Consider the following 24,378-nt stretch of genomic DNA (forward strand, 5'->3'; position numbering starts at 1 on the left):
GTTTAATGGTTGCCTCTTGCCCAAAAGCCGCTCCTTGATTGAAAGAAGGTGTCCCCGGCTCATCTACAATTCAAAAAATCATATTATTATAATCAAATGCATAATCATCTCTAACATTTTACAATAAAAAAACTTACATTTTTGGGTCTTCTTTCTTTTAGATCATACAAAGACATCGGTTGGTTCATTCAAACGCCTTTTGGATGAACTTGAAATGTTCAAAACTTGCATCACACGTTCAAACTTGCTATCCAAATTCGAAATCATATTTTTCAACACCAAATTTTTTTTATCCACGTGCTCTTGTAAAACTTTAACTTGTCTAATAGTATTTGATTCACCGAGGACATCATCTCGTTCGACTTGATGAGATTGATTTTCTGGTGCTTTCTTGGCTGAATGAATTTTAGAAGACCTTGTTGACTCATTTTTTAGACAAAGCTTACTTTCTTGGACCTTTTTTTTTTTTTTTTGGATTGGAGAGTCTCTTTAGATTCACAAAGAGTTGGATTCCTAATGCAATACACAGATTTTTCCTCCAACAACAATGAATTGATAAAAGACATGAGAAAATATGTGCAAGAATCTTCAACTAAAATATTTCAGACATAAGGAGCGGTAGATTCTTCATCTGTAGGCGACAAAATACTTCTAACATATTTTAAATTAAGAACACACAAATAGAAACTTTTTTAATAAAAATAAATCATATTTTTAATACACTAAATTTTTTACCACTCTTTGATGCATCTAAAATGTGAATATATCTAGGAGATCTTTTTTTTCGCCATTTGTTTGAAATCCATTGGTACATGCGTGAAAAAGATGTATTGTCTCCTTCTCTTTGTTTCGCAAACGTTCTCCAATACCACGAACACATTCGTATGCAAGAATCTAAATTCAAATTCAAAAAGTATAAAAAAACAAATAATCAACCATGTTAGAAACATATAGAAAAATACAAAAATATTTACTAAAGCGGATAGATGAATCCAACCATATCATGGCTTCCACTAGAGGTGTTCATTATTCGGATATAACCGAAAAAACCGACCGAAATTAAAATTTTGGTTTTTTGGATCGGTTTTCCGATTTTTTGGTTCGATTTTGTATATAAATTTTGAGTTTTCGATTTTTCGGTCCGATTTCGGTTTTTATATACATAAGAAAGCCAAAATAACTGAACCGGCCGTAATTTATGTTATATTACATTTTAGTCCCTTGGTTAGTTGGTTTTTTTATTTTTCAATACACTTGTTATTATTATTTAAAGTTGAATGTTGAATGTTGAATATTGAGTTGTAAAATGTGGAAAATTAGTGTGTGATGATGTAGATGATGATGTATTAATATTTGGACTAATCTCAAATGTGGATCTATAAATAGGTCTTTATTTGTGATGAAAAATACAATTGAGTTGAGAGAAAAATATTATAAAGTGTAGAGTTTGATATATTTTGAGTTTTTGGAATTTTTACTTTTTACCATATATTTTTACTTTTTCACAACACGTTATCAGCACGATCGCTCGAAGGTTCTCTATAATTTTCGACGCTCCAAAATACAAGAAGAAGTCAAAAATATTCAACAAGTAAGAATTTTTATTTTACAGTTTATATATTTTTATTGTGTATATATATATTAATATATAATTTCATGTTATTATATAAAAGACTGTCTATGACACTGACCTTATAATAACATGATATGATATATATTTATTATGTATATATACTAACTGTATTAATATATAATTTCATGTTATTATATAAAAGGCTGTCTATGACACTAACCTTATAATAACGTGATATGATATATATTTATTATGTATATATACTAAATGTATTAATATATAATTTCATGTTATTATATAAAAGGTTGCCTATGACACCGACCTTATAATAACGTGATATGATATATATTATTGTGTATTTATATACTAATCATATTCGTATAATTTCATATTATTATATAAAAGGCTGTCTATGACACCGAACTTATAATAATATGATATGATATACATAATTATTTAATTATGATTATCATTATATGCATTGCATCATTATCACGAATTTTTATTCAACACATACTCGATTTTTTTCCTTACCCCCAACGGTCACAAACGGTAACAAAACGACTAGTTTTTTGTCTATAAATATGTTCACTCAAACTCATTTTCAATCACACCAAAATTCATTCTTTCTCTCAAAATATTTTCTCGTTTTTCAAAGATGAAGATGATTGCATTTCTAAAGCTATTTTTCATAACGATTATGATCATCATGCTCACGAGTCTTGTACTCACCAGCGATTTTCCACCACATACTTTTTCTTTATTTATATACGCACTTGTAATCTTCGTTCTTCCATTATTTTGTATTGTCATATTAATGAAAATTAACTAATAAAATGCATTGTTATTTTTCTAGTACCATCATGTCAAATTTGGCAAAGATTGAATTCGTTGCGCTCGATATCACTGGAAAGAATTATATGCCATGGACTCTCGATGTAGAGATGCATCTTGAGTCATTGGGTCTAAGTGATACCATCAAAGAAAATAATATATCATCCTCACAAGAAAAGGCAAAGTCTATGATTTTCTTACGTAGACATCTTGATGAAAGATTGAAATGTGAATATCTCACAGAAAAAGACCCAATGATTTTATGAAAATGGCTGAAAGAAAGATTTGAGCATATAAGGGAAGTTATACTCCCGACCGCCCGTGATGAATGGAATACGTTGAGATTTCAAGACTTTAAAAAAGTCAGTGATTACAATTCTGCGATGTATCGAATAGTCTCGCAACTGAAATTTTGCGGGCATGTTGTTACTGGGAAATGCTTGAAAAACATTTTCCACATTTCATGCATCAAATATAACTCTACAACAACAATATAGAGTATGTGGATTTTTGAGATATTTTGAACTAATCGCTTGTCTTCTTGTGGCGGAAAAGAACAACGAATTGTTAGTGAGAAATCATCAATCCGACCCACTGGATCAACGGCATTTCCAGAAGCAAATGTCGTAATTAAAAATGAAAACCAAAATCAAAGGCATAGACCATATTTTGGTCGTGGACGAGGTCGAGGACGTGGACGTGGACGTAAAAATGATCGCGGTCGTGGTCGCGGCCGTGAATATGAAAATAATCGAGATAATTACTTCAATAACTCATCTCAAAAGAACGTCACGAACCACCCACCAAAAAGGCAGCATGAAAATACGAGTAAAAATGAAAATCACTCAAAAAGATCTGAGAGTGTTTGTTATAGATGTGGCACTCCAGGACATTGGTCACATATTTGTCGAACCCCTGAGCACCTATGTAAGCTCTATAAAGAATCGACAAAGGGAAAAGGAAAAGAGACCAATTTTGTTGAAAATAGTGACAATTTAATTGGTTCAACTAGTTTCAATGCTGCAGATTTTTTGAATGATTTTGAAGACATTGATTAAAAGATTGGTTCGACTAGATTGTAACAAATTTGTATTTTTCATGCATTCTTGTATTATAAAGCATGTTATATTTTGCATTTGTATCGTACTTAATTTTTCTTTATTGCATTTTTGTGAAGTTTGATATGGAAAATGCTATGAGCAAACATGAAAATAATATCATGGAAATTTGCATACCGGATAGTGGTACAACGTACACTATTCTGCGAGATGGAAGATATTTCTTGGAAATAAAACCAACAAAAACAATGGTGAATACAATATCAGGTCCTGTAGACTTGATTGAAGGTTGTGGTAAAGCACAATTTTTGTTACCAAATGGTACAAAATTTCTGATAAATGATGCTTTATATTCACCACAATCGAAAAGAAATTTGTTGAGTTTTAATGACATATATTCTCATGGATATGATACTGAGACGATAACTGATGGAAATAAATAATATATGTGTCATACCACATATAAATCAAGAAAGAAATATGTGGTTGAAAAATTATCAATGCTTCCTACTGGATTGCATTATACACATATAAGTCCAATCGAATCAAATATGATGGTTAATAGTTCTTCAATATTAACAAATTGACATGATCGATTGAGACATCCTGGTTCAACAATGATGCGAATAATTATTGAAAATATGCATGGTCATCCATTGAAAGACCAGAAGATCTTTCAGAATAATAAGTTTCAATGTAAAGCATGTTCTCTTGGAAAACTTATTATAAGACCATCGCCAGCTAAAATCCAAACAGAATCACCCATATTTCTTGAACGCATTTAGGGTGATATTTGTGGGCCAATTCATCCACCATGTGGAACATTTCGATATTTTATGGTATTGATCGATGCCTCTAGCAGATGGTCACATGTATGCTTATTGTCAACCCGGAATGTGGAATTTGCAAGATTAATGTCTCAAATAATAAAATTGCGGAATCAATTTCTCGATTATACAATCAAGAAAATAAGACTTGATAATGCTGGAGGATTTACTTTCCAAACTTTCAATGACTATTGTATGTCAATGAGAATTACTGTTGAACATCCTGTTGCTCATGTTCATACACGGAATGTATTAGCTAAATCATTTATTAAACTTCTACAACTGATTGCTAGACCAATGATTATGAAAACAAAACTCCCTATTTCTATATGGGGACATGAAATTTTACATGCTACGACATTAATTCGCATCAGACCAAGTGCATATCATAAATTCTTCCCATTGCAGCTTGCATTTGGTAAAGAACCAAATATTTCTCATCTGATAATTTTTAGATGTATGGTTTATGTGCCTATTGCACCACCTCAACGATAAAAAACGGGTCCTCAAAGAAAAATCGGTATTTATATCGGTTATGATAGTCCATCAATCATTCGATATCTTGAGCCTCAGACAGGCGATGTGTTTACAGCACGCTTTGCTGATTGTCATTTTAATGAAGAAATCTTCTCAATGTTAGGGGGAGAAAAGAAACACATCGAAAAAGAAATCACATGGTATGTACCATCATTGTTACATTTGGATCCAAAGACCAAACAATGTGAGAAAGATGTACAACAAATTGTGCACTTGCAAAGAATTGCAAATCAAATGCCAGATGCATTTGCAGACACAAAAGGGGTAACAAAATCATATATACATGCTGTAAATGCCCCTGCTCGAATTGAAATTCCAAAGAAACAAATTGAAGACATTCATGATGTCATAAAACACTTGAAGTGTGGAAGGCCATTTGGTTCCAAGGATAAAAATCCTCGGAAAATAAAAGGCATAGAGAAACGCGATTATTATAAAATAGAAAATGGTGTTCCAGAAGAAACACCTGATGATAAAAATATTCTGTCAGAACCACAAACTGACGAGAATCGTGAAATCTCTATCAATTATATTAATAATGGAAAAATATGGAACCGAAAAGACATAGAAGATATTGATGAGATATTTTCTTATAATGTGGCTTGTGACATCATAAATGAAAATGAGAATCATGAGCCAAAATCTTTTGGTGAATGTAAAACTCGTCATGATTGGGCCAAATGAAAAGATGCAGGTTGAATTGGATTCGCTAAATAAACGAAATGTTTTTGGACCTATAGTCCTCACACCTGAAGGTGTAAAACCTATTGGATACAAATGAGTTTTTATTCGAAAGCGAAATGAGAAAAATGAAATAGTCAGATATAAAGCTAGACTTGTTGCACAAGGTTTTTCTCAAAAGTCTGGAATTGATTATGAAAAAACGTATTCTCCAGTTATGGATGCAATTACGCTTCGATATTTGATTAGTTTGACAGTATCTGAAAATTTGGAAATGTGTCTTATGAATGTTGTTACAACTTACTTATACAGATCACTTGATAGTGATATATACATGAAAATCCCTGAAGGATTTAAGATGCCTGAAGCACAAAGTTCAAAACCCAGAGAATTTTATTCTGTAAAATTGAAAAGTTCATTATATGGGTTAAAGCAATCCGGCCGAATGTGGTATAATCGGCTAAGTGAACACTTGATGAAAAATGGATATGCAAATAATCCAATATACCCTTGTGTTTTCATCAAGAAAACAACATCCGGATGTGTAATTATTGCTGTATATGTTGATGATTTAAACATCATTGGAACGAATAAATAAATTCAAGAAGTTATGATGTACTTGAAGGAAGAATTCGAAATGAAGGATCTTGGAAAAAACCAAGTATTGTCTGGGTTTGCAAATCAAACAAAAAGAATGTAGAATTTTTGTTCACCAGGCAAATTATACAGAAAAGATTCTTAAACGTTTTAATATGGATAAATCAAATACATTAAGTACTCCAATGGTTGTAAGGTCATTAAACATAGAAAATGATCCATTTCGTCCATGTGAAAATGATGAAGTTATTATTGGTCCAGAAGTACCATATCTAAGTGTCATTTGTGCCCTTATGTACCTGATATATCTTTTGCTGTAAATTTATTGGCAAGATTCAGTTCATATCCAACAAAGAGACACTGGAACAGAATTAAACATATATTCCGTTATCTACGAGGAACGACAGATTTGAGTAGGGGTGGCAAAAATTCCCGAAATCCCGAACCTTCCCGAATCCCATCCCATTTCCGTCCCGAAAAAATCCCAAACCGAAATTTTCCCGACCCGAACTTTCGGGATTTTTCCCATCCCGATTAATATCGGGAGCGGGATCGGGAATAAAACCTTATCCCGACGGGATTCCCGACCCGTCCCGAAATAATATAACAATATATTTTATTAATATTATGAATATAATAAGCTAAATATTATTAGGTTTCAACTAATATAACACTTAATTGTGAACTTAATTCACATAATTTTTATTGTTTGGACCATCAAATTGTAAAATCACGAAATGTCATTTTATTTTTGTGTAAGTTTTTAAAAAATTAAATTAATAATTTAATTAATTCATATTTATAATTATCTAATTAGAATAAATATGTAGAACAAGACTCAAAAGATTAATTTGACAATCTATTTATCAAAATTTATTTAGTAATTTTATTCGAACATTTTATTAATAATTATCCGATACATTTTTTCTCTTAACAAAACTTTGAAATATTATCCAAAATATTTTGATAGTATATGTTTTAAGTTGAATATTTATTTTTATTTATAAATATAAGTTTCTAAATAATATATTTAATAAAATTATAACAATTTTTTTTTAATTTTTGAACAAAATCCTTAATATGAAAAAAAATTCGGGATTTTCTCTCCCTACCCATGTTCGAAATCCCGAATAGTCGGGTCCCGAAATATTTCGGGTACGGGATCGGGAGGAAAAAAAGTTTTTCGATTTTTTTTCGGGACTGGAGTTGGGTAGGGGGTTTACGGGACGGGTCCCGACCCATTCCACCCCTAGATTTGAGACTTTTGTACTCAAAAGATATCAATCAAAGTATCATTGGTTATGCCGATGCTGGATATTTATCTGATCCACATAAGACACGTTCCCAAATCGGATATGTATTTACTCGTGGAGGCACCACAATTTCTTGGCGTTCACAGAAACAAACACTCGTAACAACTTCATCAAATCACGCTGAGATTATTGCGCTACATGAAGCAAGTCGTGAATGTGTTTGGCTAAAATCAATATCCAAATTTATTGTGGATTATCAGTAGACAAAAAACCTGTAACGCTGTATAAAGATAATGCTGCATGTATTGTTCAAATAAAAGAATGATACATCAAAAGTGACAGAACCAAACATATCCCCCAAAGTTCTTTGCCTACATTCAAGAACTTGAGAAGAACAAAGATATTGATATCTGTTACATTCAATTAAGTGAGAACTCATCAGATCTCTTCACAAAGGCACTTCCTATGACAATATTCAGAAAGTATATATATAACATTGGGATGCACAATCTACGAAATATGTGAAGAATCATTTATGTTAACATGAGGGGGAATTTATGTGGCTGCACTCTTTTTTTCTTGCTATGGTTTTTATCCCACTGAGTTTTTCCTAGTAAGGTTTTTAACGAAGCAGTACAAAAACACGTAATAAAGACAGTCATCATATCACGATCATCATCACAAGGGGAAATGTTGAAAATATGTTATTATTATTATTATTATTATTTAAAATTGAATGTTGAATGTTGAATATTGAGTTGTAAAATGTGGAAAATTATTGTGTGATGATGTAGATGATGTATTAATATTTGAACTAATCTCAAATGTGAATTTATAAATAGGTCTTCATTTGTGATGAAAAATACAATTGAGTTTGAGAGAAAAATATTATAAAATACAGAGTTTGATATATTTAGAGTTTTGAGACCATATATTTTTATTTAACAGTTTTTAGTTTTTTAGTTGGATAATTAATTTTCAAATTAGAGTTCTCACGCATCGTTGCTTGACAGTTTTTAGTTTTTTAGTTGGATAATTAATTTTCAAATTAGAGTTCTCACGCATCGTGCTTGCCTAGCCCTAGCCGTCACTCACTCTCACCATATCCGCCGACCACCGACCACCGACCACCGACCACCGTCCGCCGTAGCTTTCATCACAAAACCCACCGATCGCCAAGCTTTCCTCCTCCTCGAACTCGCTCACGCCTCCAACCCGCCACTGCTGCTCGGCTTCTCGTCTCCTCACTGCCACACCAAATTACAAATCAATTTCCAGCACTGTCCATAGGTTTGTTGCTTCAAACTTCGCTTAATGGCTGCTTAATATTGTTCTATTATGGCTTGTGTTTGCAGATAATTATTTTTCATTTGCATTCTAACTTAGGCCCCGGAACCACTACCATTGCACCTTGCTGAGATTTTGTTTCAGTGGTTGTCGACTTTGAAGCTCGATTCCAGCTTATTATTCAATTATACAAGCTGCCGGGGGTGAGGAATTTTATCTCTTGGATTTAATTCGATTTCAGCTCATATATCACATCAATATATATTATTTATTGTGTTAAGATTGTAGGTAACAGAGTTGGTATAATGCGGCGAACCTAGAAATTATTGTTGAACTAGTAATGCTATTATCTTTAATGATATTTCGATAATTACAGAATTGTGTTGCGAACATGCTAGCTAGAAATAATCGAAATATTAGGATTATTTCGAGAACTTTATGTGATTTAAACTAAAAGAGGAGTTTGGGCTGTTTAGTTGAAAGTCGTAATTTTCAGACAGATTATAAAGCCTAAAGTTGTTGATTGAAAGTAGGCTTGATGATTAATTGTTGAAATAAGTTATCTGTCACATATTTGGATAGCACAACATAAGCAAAAAAAATTACTTAACATAATGCCACTCGTATTATGTAAATGTTGTTGTTTTTACTTTGCCTGAGCTTGCGGAAATCTGCTACTGGTAATTGTAGGAAGTATTCTAACTCCTATTTTCGACAATTTTATTTTATAAGCTTCGTTCACAATTCGACTCTATGGAGGAGAATTTTGAAGGACTGACTAAAGGAGGATGGCATAAGGAAGATTTTAAAACTTTGACATCTCAACTCAAGGAGCGCGAGTCTCTTCTTAGGCTCAAGCGCCGGTAACTAATTCCTCCGACCACTTTTCCTTTGTCCCTTTTGTCTCTTAATAACATTGTGTATGCTCATTCTTTTGATGCATGTTTGTTTTGTAAATAAATCTGAAAAATTACTTCATAGATGGTTGATGGGTCTACCCTTGTCCAAAAGAGAACAAGAACGTGTAGAGGAACTACTGCCACCCAATGATAAGTATGCACAAAATTTTATTTTTCTTATGTTTTTGTTTTCATGTGTGTATTTTATCTATTTACTTTTACCTTTTTTCCGTGTGATGTGATCATGGTGGAGAATTCCCGTTTTGGTGTTCGTTATTTTTAAAATAATGTTTTGTCACTTGTCTGCATAATCACATTCTATCATTTATCGTCATGATAATTCCTCAAGCAATGCATTTATATGTTAGATTTAGATTATACTTATTTCAGATTTTATGCACAAGCATTGTGTGGGCAACGACTGCTAGTCTTTGATTATGTAGGAGAGACATGATATATGTTTTCTTTATTTTTGTAAAATTTTTGTTCTTATCATTTTAATATTATTATATTATATGTTACTTTATGTTAAGCATGTTGATTAATTGGCTTGAATTCATAAGAGAAATATGGAAAACTTAATGCATAAACTAATATGTCCTTGTATTTTTTTTCCTGGCTGTATTGAATTGTTTCGACATAGTTTGAATTCTAAATAAATCAATACCAACATTTTGATGGTAAAAACACCATACTCCCTACTATCTGTAATCATAACCATGTTTGTAAAGAGAAACTATACTGCCTATAAAGGTGATCCTTTAAATCTGCAAAGATTTGGCTTTAAAGAGAGTTTGAATATGGTTGTACTCCAGGGTTGACAGGTAGTAATGAATTTGAAGATCTCACAGTGAAAAAATTTGATGTGTATTGTGATGGTGGTTATATTTTGAAGGGAATTATGACTTGTTAAATGTAGATGGTGAAGTAAGGATGTGACTGGGAAGTGGGGTTGGACAAGGTTTGGAGTTGAGGTTTGGATAGGAGGTTACACAAATAACCACGATGTTTGGGAATAAATTTTAAATTTTGTTCTTATACTACTTGCCAACTATGAGGAATATTTTCAAAAGACAAGAAAATAATTTTTTTTGTTATCAATGACCCCATGGTAAAATCAACATTATATATAATTTTTTTTGTAAAAAAACTCGAGTTTGCTATGTGACAATTTGTGGCTTTATTTTGATTTTAGGGTTGAGTTCTTTTCTTTTTTAAAAATGGTCAATGTGCAATAAGCTTTTGGGTGTATCTTGTCTGTTTATGAGCTTGAAATATTTGCTTCGTCTTTTATTTTTATTTTTAAAAAAAGGGTTTTGTTATTATTGTTGTTTGTAACTTTGTGAAACCATTTCTATCTGTGTACCCATATGCTTCAACCGCATAGTATATTTATTTTAAAAGTACTAAAATGTTACTTGCCCACATGATTATATTTTATCATTTATCATCATATTATTCATCAAGCAATGCATGTATATTGCTTAATTTTAAATTCGGATTATGCTTATTTCCTAATTGCCTTTGCAACGACTGCTATTTATGCTTTAAACTTGGGCATATTAGGGGATTTTTTTTTTCCTTGATGATATTATTATGTTTGATATTTGATAAATGCAGTTCTGGTTTTGGAAACATTTTAGTTATTTTTGGATGAGTTATAGTGGTAAAGTGTTTTTACTCTTTTTTGTTTTTGTTTTTTGCAGGATTCTACCAGAGTCATTAGTTAGAGAGGACGATGTGAGTTTTCTGATCATATTGTGTTATAAGACTTGATGAATTGATTTTGGATTATTTTAATGGTTTGCACTTGATATGTTGTTAATTGGGTGATAAAATTACTACCTCTTCCTTTATCGTTTTCTGTGTAACCATAGGGGTGTAGGGTGAGGCATTGGCATTCTCAATTTCTCATTACCTCACTATTGGACACCCTTGTTAGGTTTTCTAGTGATATTCTGGGTCGAACTGAAGTTTCGGTGGAAAGTAGCACCAATGAAGTAAAGGGAAAGACTTAACTTGGATTTTGGAGTTACTCTATCATTCTCTAGGCACTATATTCAAGGAGAGATCACATCACAAAATCTCAATAAACTTCAATAGTATTTAGAAACTAAATTACTCCATCTCTATTTCAATTTTGAGCACCATATGCTGCTTCAACTTCATCTCCTCTACCTGCAAACTTGATTTTTATTAGGAAAGTAAGATGATCATAAGTCATGTCCTGACTTAACTGAGATCATATGTCCTGACTTGTGTTGAATACACTGCAAGTATGAAATATCTGAAGCACCCTTGGCTAACTTTGACAAGAAAATCAAATTCTTATGAGGAATACTGATTTAACCCAAGATTATGTTGGAAGAAAATTGCATGGTTACATTCTTTTGGTCCTTTTATCACATGCTTTGTGGAGTGGTTTAAATGCATGCTTTAAACACATGCGTGAATTTGCATTCTGCATTCGGAGGTTATTTTGTCTTATGGAAATTTGATGTTTAATTTCAGCTGAACTATGATGACATAAGAAGTTGCATAGAAAGGGGATATAATGCACACAACTGCAAAATGGAAAACCATGGTGTTCTAGAGGGTTTACAAATATTTAATTCCCATGAGGATCTCAAAGATGTATTGTTCCTTCTTGATGATATGACAAACAAAGGATTATATACTTTCGTCGAGATTCTCACAGGGGGATTAGTTAAATACGAAAAAACCAATTGTGGTATGAAGAAGATAATTAGAGAGTTTCTTCCTAAAGTTCTTGCTGACAAGAGTGACATTTCGAAAACAAAATTGGAACATATTTTTCGACTACTGAAAGATGGGACAATTTTTCGTGGGTATCAGGCAGTTTGCGCAACACCTTCAGAGGCTTATCGCGCCGCTGGTATGAAGATACTGGAAGGACTTGAGGACTTCCCTTTTAGAGCGTTAAATGCTATGCATAGGAAGCTACGAGAAGTTAGGGGATACATCCCAACCCTGCAGCCACCAAAATCTGGATGGAACCGTGATGGTTTAATCAACGTTATAAGGAAAAAGTGCTTGAAGATGCTCTTGGATCTTAGTAATGGTAATGAGCCTGCAGAATCATTAGCTGGGGCTTTGGGAGTTGCTGGCTTGACGTTAAAGCTAATACTTAACCAGCCTGCTGCAGTAGACTTTAGGAAATTTTCACCAGAAATCGAAGCATTACAAAATGACTTGGCGAGGGCTATTTTCTTCGTAAATGATGCAAAGAGAGTAAGCTTGATAGAACTGAGAAGAGCGCACAGTTTACTGTCTCCTAATGTTGAGATGTCAGTCAGAAGTTTGCGCATGGCTGTAAGGAATTTATTGACTGAATATCTTTTTGAGTGCAGCGATATGGACAAGGTCCCAAATTGTTTACTAGAAACTCTTGACATTATCATAAATAATAGATATCGACGTCAACTTCTCAGAAAGTTACCTTCTTCACGGATTCATACGAAGGAGGAAATACAAAAGGAGGTAGAACATGTATTAATTATCAGTGCTCAAGCAAAAGAAGTTGTATGGAACATTCTACCTGAGTATGCATTTGATCAAGATTTTTTCCACGCATACATGGAGGATTTTGAACAAAGTGATATCCTCTCTATGTCAGATGACAATGAACAAGTAATGGAGAATCCTCAGTATCCTGGACATTATTCCCATGATTCATATCGTGGATCAGAAAGCATTTGTGAAACTTCACCTGTATCAACAGCTAAATCAAATTGCTTTTCTCCTCTTCTGTCTCCAAGCAGTAAGTTGGATGTACCTCTAATTTCTTTTCATGCCACAGAAATGGATTCAGATAAAAACCATAGTTTTGTGCACTCTGCAAAATATGAGGACTCAAAAATACTAGATTGTTCATGCACAGATAGGAAAGATCACGTATCAGGATGTTTTGGGGAATGTGGACTGGCTTTTCCTGATCCTCTTAAAGTGACAATCAAGAAAAAATTATTTTCTCTATCTAACTCACCGGACCCCAGCCACAATGAAATTAGAGATGGAAAAACGACGAAATTCTCACTTTCCACCCCAAAATTAGAATTTTCTGATGCACCAGTTGAACAGAAAATCCCTTTTCCTCAGCAGAGCAGGAGTGTTAATCGATACCTTGAGGTGCAGGATGCTTGTGATGCCGTGAGTATGGTCGCCTATAAGTTTGTAGGTCAGATGTTGGATGAGCTTGCTAAGATGGAAGGCTTAGAATTACAGCAATGTGATAGATTATACCTCCGAAGTGGTGCGTCAGTTCATGAAGATGCTGAAGGTAAAGTATCCACATCTGTCCTTGTGTTTATGATACAAGGAGATTCTGATGGTTAACATGTCTTGCTCTTTTAGTGATTATCTTGTGTTGTGCTTGCCTAATTTGGTGAATATTACACTATGGTTTCTATTGGCCGTGTTGTATTTTTCGTGCAAACTATAGGCTAGAAGTCAAACGATTGAAGTTTCTAAAGAAAGCACGTGTGTTGCTGATTCTTGGTGGGTTCTTGTGGACTACTTTTAAACTGCACTAGGAATTTAAAATAGTGCCTGACATTTATTTCAATAGGCATCCACATTTTATTTGTGGCTAAAACCATGGGAAGTTCATGTCCACTTTCACTACCTTTACAATGAACCGTTGTAGTTATACTAGTTGAGAATTTAATCTAAGTTCATCCACTATAGTTTTACTAAACCTCATGCCCCATAGAGGCCGTTAATCTAGTTCCTTGTAAATTTCTCATCTATTTTGTCCTATTTCTCATTAGGTACTAAGGCTCCGTTTGGACATGTTTTTCAAAAAGTTTTTTAATGTTTTATAATAGAAAAAATTTAAAATTTGCGTTTGGATAAAATTTTTGAAAACCATCTTGAAAAATATTTTTTAGAAAGTGTTCTTGGTGAACACTTTTTCAAAAACATTTCAGAGGTGTTTTTTGTTGTTTTTTTGAAAAAACGCGTGGGTCAATTATACAGGCCAAACAGTAACCAATCGGGTCAGAGTGCAAAACGGGTCATTTTACTCAAAATGCTTTCTCACACATACCACGAGAACCCTAATTTTTTTCTCCTTATCCGCCTCTGGTATCTCCACCAAACACACCATGTGATGCATGAATCGTTGTTTTTTGTTTTTAGATGAAATCTTTTTGTTTCATTTTCTGATTCTTGTATTTGATTCCGTCTGTTCATTCTTCATTCTCTTATTATTTCGGGGTGGTTTGTTTTTCTGATGCTTCTACTTTATTTTTAGATCCAAACTTGGTGAGCATCAGGAAGCGGGATTTTATTCGAATAGCAAAATTTTCCCAAATTTTTTATTTCTTGATGTGTCGGATCATGTGATTTCTTGGATGGTTTTGAGTCTTTTTGTTGGTTTTTCTTGATTAAATTGGTGGGTGGGTGAAAATTTTGTGTTTTGAACAGTGTTTTCAAAAGCGCGCGCTACGTAGCCCGCTATAGCGCACTTTTCATGCAGCGCTCGGTCCTTAGCGGTTTGCTTCAATAGCGCACGCTATTTGTGAGCGAGGCGCGCCTGGAAGCAAATAGCGTGCGCTATTGCGCTTTTCTGGTGATAGCCCACGCTTTTTGGGCCTAAAAATAAAAGCCCATAAATTCATTTATTTGACCTACAACTTGTACATCCAAGCCGATTCCCACGTCCAAGCCCTAGAACCGATTCAGAAGTCCTCACGCGAAGAAAACTTAGAGCCGATTCAGAATTGAAACTTTCTGGAGCTGATTTCAGAGGTAAAGATGAACCCTAGATCCGATTATTTTTAGATTATGTCGTTTTAGTTGTAAGACTTTCTAAATTATTATGATTTCATAACTAATTATCTCACCTATTTACTTATATAAGCATATTTCTATTTTTTAATTAAATAATTGACGTGCACGAATAACTTACGCTATGCGCTGCGCTATTTACGCTACGCTATCACAGGATATAAACGCCACAGACCAACGCTACGCCTTTTAAAACACTGGTTTTGAATGATTGTTCTTAGATGCTCAGCTAATTCTGTGGGATAAGATAGTCGGGGTCTCCATTTTTGGAACTATAATTGTCTCTGATATGACAGTGATTGTCTGTTTGACCACCAATTTCATTTCTGTAAAGAAAAATGATTTTCAACACAAGCTTATAGTCCTATTATCAGTTCAACTCATCTGTAATTTATTTGTGGATTTCCTTACCTTATTTGTGATCGTATGCTAATAAGGTGTCAGAATTTTCCCTTATATTTACACAATGCATTCTCAGAGAGTTTGCTGAAGGTTTTTGTCCAATTTAGTTGCACTTATTGGAAATAGCTTGAAGCTAGATAACAGGCCGATAGTAGACAGAAATCTTTATGTATGAGCATATAAGGGCAGGTATATTATGTGTTGATGCCGAGATTTTCTATAGTTAGTATTGTCTAGATTTGTATCTGTGTAATTGCATCCGGGTCTTTTTCGGAATAATATGTCCTGTTTCCTGCTGTGCATTTTACGGCTGGTACTTTCGATGTGATGGGAAAGCTAAATGATATCTATTGCTCTTCGTGCAAATGTCTCGCGTAATTGTTTCATATTAAATTCTCTTTCGAGTTGTGTTGCGGTTGTGTTCTTGGTTGATTACAAATGTGATTATGTATGTGTTCTTTGCATATTTGAATGACAGTGAGGTCTTTTTTCTCCTTGAGCTTATCGATGTATATACAATATACAAAGTTGGATAACTTTTTCAAACTTTTTGATATTAATTTTTCAAATCCATCATAATGAAATTCTTTAATGTTCTGGATTTCTTAGGCTCTTAATCTTGTTGACGATGCTTTGTAAAGGGGACATGAAGGAAAGAACGAGTTTACTTGTGTAGGTATTCCAGTCCTCGAAAATGTATTTGGTCTGAAATCTTTTGCTGTCTTAATTGAAGGGCTCGGAGTGGAATGAAAAAGTTGAAAATCTTCAGGTTGAGATCCACCGATGCTACAAATGCAATCTCGACTTTCGGAACAACTTGTGATTGAAGCGGCTGATACTAGAGCTTCAAAAGCTTTACTTCAAGAGAAAGAATCCATGCTATCTGAATTGCAAAATGAGTTTAATCAGTCAAGGTTTCGATTTCTCATTTGTACTCCATTTTCTTTTTTGTTTTTGTGCGCAACAGCAGCACAAGTATGAGTTGTCAATGCGAGTATATCAAGGGAAAGACTCAGTGAAAGATTTTAATTTTAAGCAAGGAAAAAACAAGAAAAAAGGTTTTTAGAGATAAAAAAAGGTTTCCTGTTACTTTGTTTTCCAGTGCTTGAAATTTAAAACTTGGAGACATGTCACTGCAGATGGATATCATACCAAACTTTGCATTTATTTCATGATTGAACTGTAATTTGTATATCAACTATATTTTGGAGTATGCATTTCTATATTTGGCTTCTAATACTTGAAAATACAAGTGACATTTGGTAATTTTGCTTCGATTGGTTAGTAAACGTAAGCTTTTGAAGGAATCTGAGATTCATTCTTCTTTAGATTGGACTATTGGAGGAGCAAAGGGGTTGGGTTAAAGATTAGGGAAAATGATATCTTTCGTGATTTTGCAAATGAAAATTTACAAGAGTGATGAAATCAAAATAGATTTGAATAAATTGACACGTCAAATGTTGCCGTCTTGCAATGAAATGTAGAATGTATTGAGAATAAGTTATTCAAAATTTTATTATCACAAATTATTATTATTATTATTATTATTATTATTATTATTATTATTATTATTATTATTATTATTATTATTATTATTATTATTATTATTATTATTATTATTTTATATTTTCAACATTTGAAATAATAATTTGTATGTTTTAATTTAAATATTTAATGCATTTATTATGTTTTTTTGGTTACCACATGTTAAATGAGAATTTGTATATTTTAAATTTTATACATTTAATTATGTACTAAATGAAAATAAAAATAAAATTAATCACAAACATATAAAAAATGAAAAGAAAAATAAAAAATCTATAAAAAAAGAAAAAAATAATATTAAAATTTATTTATAAAGTAGTTGTCCAAAAATATTTTAATGATTTTTAATTTTAAAATTAATTTTCTAAAATAGTTATCCAAACACAATTTTAACTATAATTTTTTTTTTATAAAACAGTTGTCAAAACATAATAATTTTTAAAAATAATTTTTAAAATATTTTATAAAAATGTTTTTATTAAAATAATTTACAGTACACGTCCAAATGAAGCCTAAGTCACCTAACCCTCCTTTCCGAAAATTCTTCTTCCAAAAAAGGTGGTGCGTTCTTCTGTTTACGGAAGCAATTTTTTTTTTTTTGGGAGGATCAAATATATTATCTTTTTTCAGACTTTTCTGTTAGGATGCATAAATAGTCATACAGTCAATTATGCGTGCTTCATATGTGTGTATGTTAAGGATGCTGATTCTTTGGCGACAAAGTTACCGTAATTTAGGTGGGAATTGAACGATTGAACAACAAAGAAAACTAAAAATATAGGAAATAATATAAACTGGAATAAAAGAACCGATGTTCCTAGAGACAGGTCTCTGTACAAGCAAAATAATTTCTCCCCTAGGCACTGCTAGTATTCCTTTCCTCACAAACAAGATGAATAAACTTCTGAATGAATCCCTAGTCTCACTCTTCCATCCCATTTTATTTACCGGCTCCTCATTTCTAGATTCTTCTAAGGCTCAAATAAGACCAAATACTTTAGAGCCCAAAATAATATAAGTCCATAACAATACCGTCCTCTCGAAGTCAGCCTTGTTTCCAAGGCTGAGATTCGACACTTGAATTTCTCTGTGTATCCTCATTTGATGCCTTCTTTCTTGGATAAGTGACCATCCTTGCTTGTGGGGATTTTTTTATTTTTTATTTTTGAAAACAAGAACATATATATAAAAATCAGTTGCGGTCGCAGATTACAGATCTACCCAAAAACGCTGGACAGAAATCAGAAAATACAAAAGAACAACCACTATACAAAGCCTTAGATGCCAAAACATGAGCAACCCAATTTGCTTCCCTTGGACAATGATCAATAACAACTATAGGGTGTTGCAAAAGCAACTCTTTAATAAAACGAACGAGCAATTCTTCCATCGCAAAAGGTGAATAATTGGAGATTTGCTCAATCATAGTAGAAACATCAGATTCAATAGTTCACCTTGACCAATTGTAAGAAATAGCCAGTAAAATACCTTCTTTTATAGCAATCATCTCCACCATATGTGGACTGAAAGAGCCTTGAAGACATAAAAACGATGAGACGATCACTACTCCACTCGCATTTCGAGCAACAATCCCAACCCCACATTGAAATAAGTCTGATCGGACAACCACATCCACATCCACATCCACATCCACATTTATTTTAACACACCCCTAAGTGGCCTGCGCCATCGAGTCTGTACAATAGGGATGGAGCTCGGTGATAATGGTACTGGATTACAAGACTCAAAAGCCACCAAGAGAGAATCAGCTCGATTAAGGATCTGTATCCAGGGGCGGATCCAGGACGTAAAGTTTGGGGGGGCCGCATATTAAGTGACGAAAATGTGCGGCGGTGTCAGAGCTACCAATTTTTAGCGATGACTATTAGTTTAGTTCTTTTGACTTGTGGTTTACACGTTATTTTTCTAAAAATTTTCTTTTTAAGTATTATATATATATATATATATATAAAGAAAAATAATTGAAATTTTTTTTTTGAGAGCCACAAAGATCTGTCATTATTAAAAAAATCAAATTTTAACTTAATAAAAATCCTAATTTTTTTGTGTCATTTTATATTTTATTTTAAAATTTAATTTAAATTTCAAAATTTTATTTTAAAATAATTTTATAGACGTTTTTCGATACAAAAAAAGTGAATTAAAATAAAACTTTAATTAAAAATAAAGTTTTAGTTTTATAAAAAAAATAACGTTACATGAAAAAAAATTAATTTAATTTAATAAAGATTTAACAATAGACATTATCGTTCAATAATTAAAACTAACCGAATTAAAAAAAAATTAATATGGGTCAATTAATCCATGATCTCAAAACAAATAAAAAAATGCATAAAAAATTTAATTTTGGGAGGGGAGATTCGAACCTCGGTCTCATAAATCTTGGAGAAAAGGCCCATGCCATCTAGGCTAAAGCCGATGATAACATAAGTATTTAATTAATATATATATATATACAGAGTAATAAATGTATGAGAGCCCGTTATCTTAATCACGATTAGTTAACATGTAATCATAATTAATCAATGTACAATAGAAAAGTGAGTTAAAATTTTTTGTTCGGGACTATAAAAATTTCGGCATGACTTCCCCGTAAATAAGACAAATCTGAATGTTTCAAATAATCAAAATAACTAAACATTCTTCTCAACAACATAACATACATAAACGAGTGTCGGCTAGACACAATCACAACATATACAAACTAAAAATATAATAGAGCTGGCAAGACTCGATAAATACATAATAAAAACTACTTAGGGCATTCTCCGGTAAATGTATAATCTCAAACTCTATATACATATAATATCTTGGAGATGGCGACACAATGAAGTACCTAGAAAGACGGAGCTCACTCTCAAGAAGTTCTGGTACTTGCTACCTGTCATATCCACACACAAAAGACACGACAACCCCCCTCTTGGTGGGATCAGAACCCCAGTACGAAACATCAGGAAACCACAATATATGACAGAGAAATGCAATAATTCCATGCATGAATGCAATGCATGAACATGTGCAAAATATCAGAATACAATATCACATAAATCAATAAAGAACAAATAAATCATACATAGAATCATCAGATGCCTTTGTCAGACATCGTGAAAATAACTGATATCTACGTACCTCAATCAAACATATACTAATCATATATAACCTCAAGAAAATTTCCGGAAGTCTCGGCTCAAACAAATCACCTCAAATCGATAAAAGTTCACATCTGCAGCCTACGTACTCTTCGATAATTCAAAGCTATAAAAAGAAATCAAATTTATAAGTTAAAAAACTTAAAAAAATGTGTTTGGACAAGATTTGCATAAAACATTTTTAAAACATTTTTTAAAAAAAGTGTTTTTTTGTAATGTAAAAAATGTTGATTCCTATTGACAAAAAATATTTGAAAGAATGTTGATAGCTGTGATGCGAGGCCTACGAATTTTGATAATTGTGACGTGGATCTGCTGGTTGCAGTCATTTATATTGGCTCAAATTTTTAGTTGTTTTGATGGTAATCCCTTTTCCTCTTATATTTAACATATTTTTATGATTCTTTTTTTCTGAAGCATGCTTGTACATGAATGCAGGACCTGGTACTTTAACACTGAGGTTACTTATCTGATGAAAATATTATCAACATTTATAATTATGAAATTATGCCTGATGCCTCCTTATGTAAATGATAATTCCTAAACCAGATGCGAGGATAGATGCGAGAATAAAACTTCTTAAGAAAATATCTCGAGAAATCTATAAAGATAGAAGTAGGTATCAACAAGAAAACCGATGTTTTACAACCAATTACTTGGGTTGATTGGTATGATAATATCATGTTACGATCACCTTGCATGTTGAACATCATTTTTTTTTTATCAAGTTTGTTCTTTTATGCAGCTTCACCGTATGCCGATTCAAGTCCGCTTACGGTTAAAAGGCTTTCTTGGAATTTCATCCCGTTGTACTGTTTTAAGAATGCCGGAGAACACGGAAAGAAAGTTGTCCTTTTAGGGTTACTTCGATCCAACCCCATGGTGCCCATGGGATAGGTGGAATTCTTTCATTGGTTCAAATTATGGAGGCCCCACATCAATCATGTGAGCCCGCATAATTTGATCAATCATGTGCTTCCACCTATCACATGGGGTAAAATCCATAGGGTAGGATGAAATTTTCCGTCCTTTTAATGTTTCATATTTATTCCGAATACCGAAAGTTGTTTTTCATTAAGAATGCTGTAAACTCTCACTATCCCAAGCTTGCCCATAAGGATGTTGTGCTTTTGGGAGAATGCAAATGATAAGTTTTTCATACTTTTATTACTTAACTCTTTATGATTTTGTAACAATTCTGGCAAGCACAGTGTACATGCGTACTAAGTTAAAGGTTGCAACAATTTCTCGAGATATATCATAGTTTTTGTATGATTTAGGTTTTAAAGTTAAAGTTGCAACAATTTCTCGTGATATATTATCGTTTTTATTTGGTATAATATGGGTTTAAAGTTAAGGCACTTGAATTATTGGAGCAGACAAGTACTCCAAGGATTTGATCCTATTTGATTATGATTGTGTGTATAATATATAGTTTTTAAAGTTAATGCCCTTCAATTATTGGAAGTTGACGAATATTTCAAGGATTTGATCTCATTTTATAATAACTAGTGGATTGGTACACGCGTTGCATGCTTGTATTATATTTTTATAATTAATTTGATTTATATTCATAGAAAAAATATCATAGTTGTAAAAATTATTTAGAAATTAATTTGTAATTTGAAATATCGAAATTAAAAAAAAGCAAAAGAAAACAAAAGTGTAACATCTATATCACATAAGAACAATTTTGATAAAATAAAAGATGGTGTTTAAGGGAGAGATTCTTTATATATAGGGAAAGATTTTGTGTATTATTAATGATAAAATGGTGCTCGATGTAACTTACAAGATACAACCATGATTTTCGTTATGGCTCTAACGAAAACTTCGCACTATGGTCAGAGCCGGCCCTAGGGCAGGGCTATCAGGGCTCTTGCTCAGGGCCCAAAATTTTTGAAAACAATTAGGTGCCCAAAATTCTATGAATATATGTATATATATACTTATATATCAAATAAAATAATTCTAAAAATAAATCAATTATACCCAAAATGTATATCTTTACAATTTTTCTTGTCGATCAAAATCTCACTCTATAGCTATCAACAGAAAAAAATTGTTCCGTGAACTAGTGAAGAAAGGACACTTTAAATGAGTATCTGTGTTGTTTTTGTTTTTGTTTTTGTAGGTATATATGTTATCATGAATGATGTACAGTGGCGTATGATATGTATGGGCTTGGCTGTGCTTCCCATTTTTTTTTCTCCATATATATAGGTGTAGTTCATAATTTTATCAAAACTCACCTAATTATTTTATCCTATCTAAACTCTATTTTGATAATTTAATTTTTTGCGTTAAAAAATTAATCAGTTTTTCTTCTCTTCACTCCGAAACAAAAGGCCGCAGATCGAAAAAACAATTCATCGCCCACTTTGTGACTCATGAGTTGATTCATCTATTAACGTTTGAACTTTTGGCTAATATTCATCCAAATTTGATGATTAAGAGAAATTTGTGGTTTGCATTTAAATTTTTATATTATGTTGAAAATGTTGTAATGATTTCTAGCTTAAAATTTTAATTTTTCAGCCCTCCTTATTTCAAAATCCTAGCTACGCCCTTGATGATGTAAATTTTTTTTTTGGAAGAAACAGTGCTCGTGGAAGACAAATTATTGATCGAAAGATAAACTTGGGGCAAAAGTTATAGTTTCGTTCAGGGCCTCTAGACAACAAAGAACAACTCTGACTATGGTAAGAGAACAAAAGTGGCAAGCTTGTAGTGCACTTTATGATTCCTCACAACGGTAGCACTCAAAATGAATTCTACACACTTATATAGTTTATCTGGCGACGAGATACTAATTATGGGAGAAGGTCTTGAGTTCAAGACTCAGTTATAATAATTCTCTCTCATTAAAAAAAATGAATTCTACATAATTGGTATAATTACGTCTTTTTAAACTAAAATCGAAATAACCAAACCAAGTTTAAATCAATCATTATATAGATGATTATACATATGACATCAAGGTGGTTGCTCAACGGTGCCGGGTAGTGGCGGGTACTTCAATCCTGCTGCAGGGATAGGTCAGATTTGACCACCCATTATTTTTTATGTGAGGACCAAGAAAGTGCGAACCTTACATGAAAATTTCAAATCTTGGTCATTGATCCTACAAAGGGGTACTACTCGCCCGCAGAATCAAATTATCAATGTTCACCTTATATTTCTGAATAGATATTATATATTTTACTATAAATTTTAATAAACTCAGATACCACTTTCGTGACGAAGGAAGAGATAATAAATAGAAATATAAGATTACAAATCATTTTTAATTATTGTAAAACTTGAAAGTTATAATCCTTCATGACAGCGCTTAATCGTATCACGCCCAAATTAACCCAACTCAGATTAACAATGAAAAATGTAGTAGCGAGAGTAGGGATCGTTTCTACGAGAAAATGTAAATTTAATTGTGTTCTTAAAAATAATGGAATAAATAAAAAGGAATTTGGATTTTGAAATTAACTACTATGCTATAATTTAAAATAAGAAAGATCAATAAACTAACGAGACTTGGTATCGGTCGACTACACCCTTAAAATCATTCACTCGATCATCGATTTTCCAAAAATAATTAATTTTCATTAAATATTCACCATTGAAAATCAAATTCCCGTTTCACCTTAATTTTAGTTAATTAGAAAACATCATTCTAAATTAATCCTTACCAATAAATTAACCCAAATACCAGCGATCTAGATTTAAATCTAAGGTAGCATTCATATGAGTGAAACTGATGAATCTAGACAACACATGCACCAGCGGATGTATTTAGCCTAGTCAATTGTTGTTCCTACGATTTAACAAATTCAACAGCAGAAAATATTAATCATAGTTGCTTCACAAATTAGATGATTCGAACAATTACGGATTTGAATTTTAATTT

The 24,378-nt window shown here is 32.5% G+C and overlaps 1 protein-coding gene across 8 annotated transcripts; it reads left to right on the forward strand.

Moving 5' to 3' along the window:
• Positions 1-8,408: 8,408 nt before the first annotated feature.
• LOC140881810 (uncharacterized) lies at positions 8,409-16,989 on the forward strand. 8 transcript variants are annotated; one of them, XR_012150055.1, is made up of 9 exons: positions 8,409-8,650; positions 8,747-8,850; positions 9,380-9,510; positions 9,629-9,700; positions 11,253-11,286; positions 12,058-13,846; positions 14,995-15,318; positions 16,369-16,431; positions 16,529-16,989. XR_012150055.1 is itself a non-coding variant. In XM_073287404.1 (7 exons), exons 3-7 carry the CDS (start codon positions 9,401-9,403, stop codon positions 16,374-16,376), a joined length of 2,013 nt encoding a protein of 670 aa, XP_073143505.1. In that variant the 5' UTR covers positions 8,409-8,650; positions 8,747-8,850; positions 9,380-9,400; the 3' UTR covers positions 16,377-16,989. The 8 variants fall into 8 exon arrangements, 3 of the variants coding, with proteins under 3 accessions (XP_073143505.1, XP_073143504.1, XP_073143503.1); XR_012150057.1 differs by having other exon boundaries at positions 12,058-13,327; positions 13,448-13,846; positions 16,369-16,989; XR_012150053.1 differs by having other exon boundaries at positions 16,369-16,989.
• Positions 16,990-24,378: the final 7,389 nt, after the last annotated feature.

This window comes from Henckelia pumila, chromosome 2 (genome assembly GCF_033568475.1).
Source record: "Henckelia pumila isolate YLH828 chromosome 2, ASM3356847v2, whole genome shotgun sequence".
In the NCBI taxonomy this organism is placed as follows: domain Eukaryota; kingdom Viridiplantae; phylum Streptophyta; class Magnoliopsida; order Lamiales; family Gesneriaceae; genus Henckelia; species Henckelia pumila.